At 51.1% G+C, this 9,926-nt stretch overlaps 1 protein-coding gene across 1 annotated transcript; it reads right to left on the bottom strand.

The window, feature by feature from the left end:
• Positions 1–2,105: 2,105 nt before the first annotated feature.
• On the bottom strand, positions 2,106–4,403 carry DRD4 (dopamine receptor D4). Its single transcript, XM_017730472.1, has 3 exons — positions 3,702–4,403; positions 2,810–3,357; positions 2,106–2,394 (listed from the first exon to the last, which is right to left on the bottom strand). Exons 1-3 carry the CDS (start codon positions 3,764–3,766, stop codon positions 2,192–2,194), a joined length of 816 nt encoding a protein of 271 aa, XP_017585961.1. The 5' UTR covers positions 3,767–4,403; the 3' UTR covers positions 2,106–2,191.
• Between the last annotated feature and the right edge of the window lie 5,523 nt (positions 4,404–9,926).

Below are 9,926 nucleotides of genomic sequence, written 5' to 3'. Positions count from 1 at the left end.
GTGTGCCCAGCCGTTCCCTTTAGTTCCCAGGGCAGCATTTTGGGGTACAGGTAACTGCACAGGTGGGTGCACCAACAGGTACACGTGTGTCTGTACTCCCTGTCTACTTGGGAGGTGTTTTCTCCACAGGGAAGCACAGCCTTATTCCATGGCGTGCCTGGAATGTCACTCATAGCATCCAGCTGACCAGAATCAGATGGGATCAAGCCCAAGGTGAGCACATGTGGACACGGGGCTGTCCTGTCCCTGACTAGGAGCTGCTAATGAGAGATGTGCTGACCAATTAGGGAGTTACTTGCCTTGTTCACTGCAAACATGTCTCCCATGGAGGGAGGTGACGGGGCTCCCGCAGTCGGTGGCAGGTGGTGAGTGTCGCTTCCTGGCTGTTTCCTGGGAAAAGTTATTCCTCGTAACGCAGAGCTGAGCAGGCCTGGGGGGCAGCACTGTGGTGCCATCGAGGGTGAGGAGCTGGTGGCCACAGCGTGCGGCTCCTCCAGAAGGAGCTGTGCTTCCAGTGAAAGCCAAGCAGGAACTGAGGCAGGATGGGAACAGAAATTATCTGTGATACTCCTGGGAAGGAAACAACAGGCAACTCCTTCCATCCCTATAGCAAAATGCTCACTCCTGCTTCCCAAAGTAATACTTGAGCGTTGGCAATGGTTTCTGCTCACAGTTAAATGCTGATTGCCTGTTGTCTAGAACGTGGAGACAGTTAATTGAGAAGACAGTCTTAATTGAGCCCACAGTAACGCAGCTCATTTACAAGGTTTCTTGCATCCCGCATTCGGATGCAGCAAAGACAGCTCCAAAACAGCACCTCTGGAGTGCTAAAGCTGCACTTCCAGCGTCAAAAGCAGCTTCTGGTTGGAAATTATTCCTGTTGCTTCACTCCCCAGAGCCATCCCTGCCCAGCCTGGCTGGTGTGAGCAGTGGGGCTCTGCCTGGATTCAGGACAAGCACAGCTCCACGGACAGGTGAGCTGGGCACTGGGCACTAGGTTTGCCAGGCCTCCTGCTTGTGTAGGTGACTGGGCAGCAGCTGAGTCCCCCACCGTCCACTACCAGTAGCTTGTGGCCAGGTATAGCCAAGCCTAAGTCACTGAATTCTGGCTTTACTGCACCTTTTAAGAGGAAAAAATCTGTAAGGGCGTTGGGCAACTTCCCTGAATGACAGAACAGTAGATGTGACTCAGCTGTCATTAAAGCTCTCGGGGACCTGAGAAAGCTCAGGGTGCCCCGGTACCTGGGGCAGCCGTGCCCCGACCCACCAAGCGACAGCTCAGAAATGCACAGTACAGTCATGTGGGAATTGAGTCTGTTTGCTGATGAGAAACTGAGCATTTGCTATTTTTAGTCAAAGGAACACTCAAGACATCCCTCTTCTGTTCTGCTTCCAAGCAAATTCCCCCCTGGAAAGCAACAATCCCATACAAAACCAGTACTTGGAAGACTGTAATTTTCTGCAATATTCTTTTTCTCCCCTCCGAGCCTCAGCGACAAGCATCACCTGTCCCACTGGCTGCTGTGGCTGTTGCTGCATGGAGGTTCATCTAAAGGTATGAAGGAATTTTTCCTGAGGCTGGTAATGGTTCCTGGCAGGAATCGTGTGGCTTCACAGGAAATTCTGGAGCACCAGCAATAACATTATGGTGCCTTTGTAAGACCCTTGTTAAACATGAGTGAAATCAGGTTTTGGGTTTAAAATTATCAAGGATCAGGGGAAAGGAGGTTGCCTAGGTAGATTCACCCTCACCTGGCATATGGACATCTGGAAATGAGCTTGGTACCCTCGTCTGGTATGTGGACATCTGGGAAGTTAGCTTAACAGCCTTTTTTCCCCCAGGCTTGTGTCCATGTCATCTCACAGCCCTGTTTAATACCACCCCAGAAGCCAGAAGATTAGAAATTACTGTTATTATCATCCCTGCTTAGCTCAAGCACCAAGTGTTGAAGAAATGGCTACACTTGTAATTTCCAGTGGGTAGAGGATCTGAGCTGCATCCACTGGCCCTCACCTGTAACACCTTACTACAAGGACCTGGGCAGCCCCTTCCTTCAGCTGCCAGCTCTCCTCATCCTCCCTTCATCCCCAACAAAGACAGCAGATAGAGGCAGAAATAGATCTTTAATGAACTATACAAAAAATCACCCAGTGGTTCCTCCTGCCTGGTGGTTCCTCCTGCATGGAGGGCTCAGCAGAAAAGCTGCAAGACTTTGCGGAAGAAGTTCCTGAACTCGGCATTGAACACGGTGTAAATGATGGGGTTGAGAGCACTGTTGACGTAGCCCAGCCAAGTGACAGTGCTGGTGACTTGAGGGGGGATGGAGCAGGCCTTGCAGAGAGCCCTGGTAATGTGCACCACAAAAAAAGGTGTCCAGCAGAACAGGAAAGCACCTGCCAGGAGGACAATAAAAAGAAAAGGTGACGTGAATGTTCAAAAGGGTTTAATTTAACAAAGCCTGAGCCAAACAAGACAGACACAGCTCAGGCACTCAGGGAAAAGGCAGCAGCTGTGCTGACATGTGGAGCTGGGCTTATGCCCAGACAAAAAATTGGGATGTCTTTCCTGTCCTAACCATTGATGAAAAGTCTTGAGTTAGTCTCGCTTTGGCTTTGAATGTTAAGATATTGGGAGTCACAGGTTTGCCTTGAAGGGAGGTTGGGTTATAAACACTGCACGTGTTCTTTCCCAAGGGTGGTGGTTTTTGGCACTGCTCTGGATTCACCCAGGTCCTGCCAGTCTGAGCGCTGTGGTGGGACAAGGTGGCACATTTCCCAACCTCCCCAGCCATCCCTGACAGCCACTCACCAACGACGACTGGCAGCACCCGCATGGCCTTGCGCTCCCGGCCGTTGATCTTGGCCCGCTTGCGCCCGTGCCCTGGGTGCGGGTAGCTGAGGTGTGGGTAGGACACAGTCTGGATCCCATTGTTCATCCCACACTCCCCAGGGAGGCTGGCACGGGCGTAGGGGCTGCACGCCAGTGGCCCCAGCCGGCTCTGCTCTCTCTCCATCAAGGCTGGGGGATGATAGAGCTTCCTGTTGGCTCCATAGATGCAGCCCCTCAGCTTGGCCTTCCGGGCTTCTTCCCAGCGCTTGAGTCCTTGGAACATGCCACAGTACAGCACCAGCATGACGGGGCATGGGATGAAGAAGGAGCAGATGGAGGAATACACGATGTAGTTGTCATCCTCCAGCTGGCACAAGCTGGGGTCGCGGTCTGGGACATTGTTGAGGCCAAATATGACTGGGGATGCCACAGCAAAGGCGAGTATCCAGGTGGTGGATATAAGGATGAGCTGCCGCAGGTCGATCTGTCGCCGGTTGTAGTTGAGCGGGATTTGAACAGCGATGAACCTGCCAACACAGCCCTGGGTGAGTCAGTCCTGGTGTGGTGGCGGCACCATTGGTAATGTAACCCGAGGGGCCCCAAGCTCCTTGTCACTGTCCTCTCCCCATTAATTTACTTTACACAGCTGAGGCCTGGGCTACAACCAGAGCAGCCAATGGACAGCTCTGGCTCATCACACAACGACCTTTCAGCTTGGCCACCACTGATGGGACACAAACCTAGTGGTGGAGGACATGAGGGCAGAACACGCTCCTTAGGGGACAGCAGGATCCTCCCAGCTTGGGACTGTGGCAAGGGCCTATGGAACCAGCGTGCTGCCCAGGCACAGCCAGAGCAGGAAGCCACTCACCGATCCACGCTGATAGCGCACAGGTTGAAGATAGAGGCCGTGCATAGCATCACGTCCATGGTCATCAGGGCATCGCACAGCACCGTGCTGAGGGACCACACTCCTCCCTGGAACTGAAAACATCCCTGGGATCAGGAGATGCTGTGTCCTTTAAGATGACAGGAACATGGCCATGCCTGGGTGCCTCAGCCACTCGTTTCCTCCGAACAAGCAGCCCGAAGCTGAGTGCTTCTCCCATGGCACAGTGTGCAGCATCCTTCCCAGCGCAGCAGCAGAACATGGGAATCAGCCTCACACAGAGTCCGCAGCCTGCTCAGGGCTTGTGGTTCTGGCCTGACTGGAGAACTGAGTGCTCAGACCATCAGCACAGCCAAGTGAGTCATGCTGGGCAGAGAGACATGGACACAGGACGTTGTGCTGCCTTGGGTGAGGGCAGGAACCCCCAAACTCCTCAAACCCCCCAGTTCAGCACCCCAGGATCTCCCCAACAAGGCAGTGTTGGCTGCACAGCATCCTGAGCTTGGTCCCCAAGCAAGCAAGAGACAGAGCACAAAGCTCCTCTTTCACTTCTGTGTCCCAGCCATTCCAAACCCCTGTTTGCAGATGAATGGTTTCCCTGTGTTACACAACTGTTCCATCCTGGCAGGCAAAATATATATATTTTTTTTTTTTTACTCTGTATGTTTATCTATAGATAATGTGCATCATCTACTGTATGTAATTTACTTTATAGTTTTATCTATAGAAAATGTGCTACATAAACATTTTATATATATATATATATTTATATAAAAATCCCAGGAAGTTTTTTGTCTATAGCAATAGTCAGCCAGTGCTCATAGAGTCTAATGCTGCTGCCCTCTAATGTTGCAGGTTTCAGGAAGCAGGTATGGATTTGTTCCTGTACTGGTGCTAAACAACAGGTTCTGGTTTCATTCATCCCAGCACAGAGTGGAGCCACATGAGGAACACACTCCATGGAACGCTGGGAAGGTGGCGAGCCCCAGCCCCTGCCAGCAACAGGGCAGGCAGCTCTGCAGGGATTAATATCAGCCAGTAATGATGTCAAGCACAGGATTATGATTAGAGGAGCTGTAAAGCCAAAGGAGTCTCTGAAGTAACTGTTTGGCTACTTCTGTACAGCATCCCCTTGAGATACCTCCAGGGGAGCTCTGGAGTCAGACCTGAGTGCTTCATTCAGCCTCTTCTCTAGCACAGAGCAGCCACCCCAAACTGAATTTAGGACCTGAATCACCAAAAAACAAATTTCTGCCAAGCTCACTGGGATCTTGACAAGTTCAGTTCAGCTTATGAAAGAGAAAATTTGATTTTGGGCTGCAGTTTTCCAAACCTATTTGTGAACTGGGGGAACTAACTGATTCTGGCAAGGACGAGGGCTCTTGGGCTGCAGCACCTTTGGAGTATGTGAGATTGAAGTTGGGCACTTGGAAAATGCTATAAACACTTCCCTTTCCCCACCAACCCCCAAGACTCTGGCTTTGGGGAAGGTGCTAGGAGAGAACTTCCCATTCCGTGGTGTTTGTCACCTGCCCACCTTGGCAAAACGTGCCAAGGACCCCTCTGATGGGAGAGTGACTTCAGATTAGGGGCTTTGCTAGGCCATGTGATTAAGGAGTACCTAATTCCAGGAGACTGCAGCAGATTAGCCCGTCAAGGTACACAGTGTAAAGATTTAGGGATCACAAACAGCTCAAGCTTCCTTTAAGAAGTGCTCCAGAGCAACTCCACCTTCAGTGGCTCTTTGGGTTCTCCAGTTTTCCAGAATACAATGCAGAAGATTTTATAGGATGGTGGCTGGCAGGAGACAGACTTGGCTTCTTGACCACCCTTGCAGCTGCCTTCCTAGTCAGCCCACTCCGGTATCTTTATTCCTAAGCACAGCTGATTTGTGAGGAAAACTCTGCCTTCTAAACCAGCCTGATGCCAGAAGAGCTCCTGAGGGCAGGAGCCAGGACAGAGCCAAAGGTTTTAGTCCTATTTCCTCCACCCTCCACCAACTCTTGTCTCAGTCCTGCCACATGCAGGGAACAGCAGGAGCCTGAAAGGGAATTAGGAGATGCCTGGCTGGACTTTGAGCAAGCATCTGCGGCCATGGCTCAAGGACACGGCATGGAGTGAGAGGGCTGTGACACCAGTTGGAAGAGGAATAGTCCTTTCCAGTGGGCAAAGTCCAGCATCAGAACCAAAGAACTGTCCCCATGTCCACCAGAAGCTGACTTGGGGCCTTTTGTCATGAGTTGTTACAACTGTCCCAGTCCCCAGAAGACACAATGCAGCCTGCAAGCGGAGAGGAAGGAGAGGGAGTGGGACATAAGACAGAGGTCCCTCACGCCTGCTCTGATGTTCTTTCTTAACTTAAATCATTGAGGTCAAGGTTCTTCAGAGATGAGGAGCAAGTCTGATCATCCACCTGAGACATTATGAGGGCCTAAAATTCCAAGACACCTCTCCCCAGTTACCGGTCTCTGGAAATAAACCCCTAAGCACTGGTTTGTCACCGCTGGCCTGTCTCACCTCCCTCGTCCTTTGTGTGGCTCAGGCATCAGCCAGGCCCAGAATAACATCTATTTCCACTAAAGCTGTAACATTCTAAGAAAGACTAATCCTGAATCCTGCTGCAAACAAGCTGACATGCATTCACAGAGAGCCGGGGGAAATTCGGAGAGGGTAGAGGTCTGGTCTCTCACTAGAGGAGCTGCATCACAGGCACACAGAAAATACTGCAAGAAAAGAGATGGTTTGATACCAAACCAGTGACACCTTGAAAGTTTTAGGCAGAACCCATCACCCTCACCAAGATGAGAAGATAGCTCATGTGGTTTTGACTGGCTGCTCCATCGCTGTGCCTACTGGGAACACTCATCTTCCCTGGCCTGGAGAAGGAGCCAGGTAAACATGCAAATCTGCTCAAACTGTTTCCTCTTTTCTGTAATCACTTACACAGGTCTTAGTGGCAAAGATGTTTACATAACCAACACCCTCAGCTCCCGCCAGCAGCTTCCTGGCTCGGGCCTGTTCCGCAGCTCCGCTGCTCAGCAGGGATTAGCAGAGAGCTGATCACAGGAGCAGCAGGTACAGGTGTGCTCCACAGCACAGCCCACGTGGGGAGGTTGTCCTGGTGCCTGCCCTAGTTGCTGGGACACCTCCACTTAATGAGGACTGCATAAACTCCTGCAAGTATCCCAGAGTCTTTGGGACTCCTGCCATTGTCACAGTCTCTGGGAAGAGGAAGCAGTCACACACAAGGGAGGCCTTTGGAGTCATGCAGCTCCCTCCCAAAGCCACCCAGAGCCAAGTGATATCCTGCAGTAACTCCACAGCACCTGAAGCTCTGCTTCCTCAGGTAACCCCTGTTTCAGTGCTACCAATGCTCCAGGCACTCTCTGAGATCATCTCCCGGCCGCTCTTCACATGAAAGCAGAACTCTGCTCCTCAGGAACAGCTGTTAATGCCTGGCCATCTCCTTCCCCCTTGCTTCCCATCATCCCTGCCTTTCTGGCACTGGATTGATTGCAGGAAAGCACTTGACACAATCATCAGAAAGCCAAGGCTGGCAGAAGAGCTGTGCAACTTCCCCGTGGAAGTTACCGTTACCTCTCCCTGTCATACTGCTGAGATTCCCAAGCAAGCAGAAAGGTAAGTGCCTTCTGCCCACCAGGGCAGGCTGCTGTGTGGTAATTACAACAGGAAAACATTGGAACGTGTCTTTGTTCCATGTTTGGATGAGTCCAGTAGAAAGAGAGTGTGTGTCCACAACTGCTGCCAATGGCTGAAATTAGCTTTCTTAACAAGCAGAAATAACAGCCAAGATCAAGGACTCTCCCACTGTGCTCCAGCTCCTGTGAACGGCAGCAGAGGATCATCTGCATCCCACAGGAAGGAATCCCATCCCCACTGGGGCTTGGAGGAGATCTGTTGTGTGTGAGGATGTCAGATGTCACCTCAAAAGTTAAGTCCCTCCAGCTGTCTTCTAAAGCCCTGACTGGGAGGACTGTTTCCAAAACTGGAACACAAGATGCCACCTCACAGGAAAACCAGCACAAGGTGAGCAGGTTTCTGCTGGATGAAAAAATGCTCAGAGCTTATTGTTCTGTTCCTGCTAAAAAAGCAAAAAAACACCCCCTCAGCTGGTTTTCAAGTTTTCCAATAGGCCCTCAGAGTCCGCATTTACTGTGTCAGGAGTTGTACTAAAGTTTAAAACCACAAAACAAAACCCCACACCAGGAATGAAGGTTGAGGTGAACATTCTGGACTGTCCAGGCCATATTTTCAGTGGCTACTATGGTTGGTACAGAGTGCAAGCTGAAACCAAGCTAGTTTTAAAGAGCAATCACTACCTCCTGCATTTTGCGTCCCAACAACTAATTCTCTAATTCTGAGTTTTGCCTCCAAGAAAAAAAAAGAAAAAAAGAAACCACAAAAATTCTGTCCTCTGGCATGGATTCAGCGGTTACTGTCCCTTTTCCTTATGTTATTTCAGAACAAAATGAGCTGGAAATCCTGCACCAGCGTACAGGAGATGATTAAAATGAACATGGGCACCTGCAGACTCTGAGCCCACAGAGAAGCTTCCAGGCATGGAATGGGAACTGCTGCAACACTTGTGCTGGAGCTGCTCTACACACCAGAGCCCCACTGCCTGCTCGAGGGAGCTGTATCTGCTGCACGGTGCTCTCTCTCTCTCTCTCTCTCTGTACCTGTTCAGCACTTCCCACACCTGCTCCATGCATTCCCTCCAAGTGCCAGGAGTGCAAATCCTGCTGCCTGTGGTGTTTTGTTCCTCCGAACACCTGCCTGGCTGCAGGAGCTGCAGAGGTTGGAGGGAAAGATTTCTGTCATGCAGCACCTTCCTTCCCCATGGTTAATATCCTGGGAGCAGCAGAGACATGGAAGAATTCCCTTACAGAACTGATGTTTGTGAACAGCCGTGGAAGTGAACACACCAAGTGTCACCACAAGCTGGACAGCCCCGGTTTTTAAGGCTCGTACAGGTATGAACACCCGTTACCTGAGAAACCAGAACTTGTGGAATGTCTGTGGTACCCAAGGAAAGCCCCACAATACTCCTGCCCCACTGGAAGCGTTTTCAGAGGTACCCCAGAGTATGTTAACCTGTGTTTTATATATTCCAGCAAAACTCCCACCTGCAGGCAAGAGGAAACCACTCTGGAGTTGGTGACTGCCCATAGACCTGGGGACTGAAGGCATTGAGAGACAACAGAAAGAGGAAGGAAGGAAAGGGATCCCAATTAGCAAAAAGTAGCTGAGAAGAATGACCAAGATTGTGCCTTTCTAACCAGCAAAATGGAAGTAATGAAGGAAAAGCAAATCCACCAAAACCAACAGCACAGTGGAAAAAGAGGGGATCTAATGCTCCGGTTCTTCACTGGTTCTTGTCTCCTGCTGCACCTGCCATCCTGTCTCCAGAGAGGTCACAATGTCCTGCAAAATCCTAGGAGCAGGTAGAGACCATTCTAAGCTCTAAACTGCAGCCTGCCTTGCTTAGAGGAGTACAGGCCTGCACACTCAGGGCCTGCTGAGCCATGAGGTGCTCCCCATGGCTTGGGAGAGGCGGGAGATGCTCTTCCACAGCTGGGAAGAAGATCCACACTGCCAGCTACCACAAGCATGGGTGGAAAAACTCGCTATTTTGCCCAGTGGATGCTCTCATCCTCTTGAGCGGGGAAGAGCCACCAGCTGGTACTAACAGGTTCTAAAACATCCCCCTGCAAGCACAAGGTTTATTCATGCCTGGCAGTAAGTGTTACAGAGAGAACCACTCAACCTTGGGAGTGCCTGTGGTTCTTTCCCTCAGCTATCACAGTCTTGGAACAGGTGAACAGGTTTTGGGGGCGAACAGCAATTCTGCCCCATGTCCCTGAGCTGGCTCTCCACGACCACCATCGCACACTGGGTCAGGCCTCTGCCAACCAACAACCTGCCAACCAAAGCCACCTTGGTACAGGGTGACCAAATTCCATCCAGCTCCCGGAAAAGACAGCTTCTCCTTCTCAGCCAACATGGAAAGTTGTTTCCTGGCTAAAGATGCTAAAGATCTCCCTTTATCACGAAGATCTGCTCACTTTATGTCAAACGGAGCACAGCACCTGTCTCTTCCTATCCATTTGCTGATGGCAGCCGGGACAGTGTGCAAGCCAAGGGCTGCCGGAGCTGCCGGCCTGGCCCGAGACTGCCCCCCCGGTG

Source organism: Corvus brachyrhynchos, unplaced genomic scaffold, assembly GCF_000691975.1.
Source record: "Corvus brachyrhynchos isolate BGI_N302 unplaced genomic scaffold, ASM69197v1 scaffold323, whole genome shotgun sequence".
Lineage (NCBI taxonomy): Eukaryota > Metazoa > Chordata > Aves > Passeriformes > Corvidae > Corvus > Corvus brachyrhynchos.
The sequence above is the reverse complement of the archived record's forward strand: the minus strand, read 5'-3'. Positions and strand labels throughout refer to the sequence as shown.

Bases quoted from the DNA above. Each gene is read 5' to 3' on its own strand.
- DRD4 (XM_017730472.1), bottom strand. From the start codon at position 3,766: ATGACCATGGACGTGATGCTATGCACGGCCTCTATCTTCAACCTGTGC. The intron at 3,358-3,701 runs GTGAGTGGCTTC...CTGTGTTGGCAG, and splicing joins TGCGCTATCAGCGTGGATCG to GTTCATCGCTGTTCAAATCC. The intron at 2,395-2,809 runs GTGAGTGGCTGT...TCCTCCTGGCAG, and splicing joins GGTGCTGCCAGTCGTCGTTG to GTGCTTTCCTGTTCTGCTGG.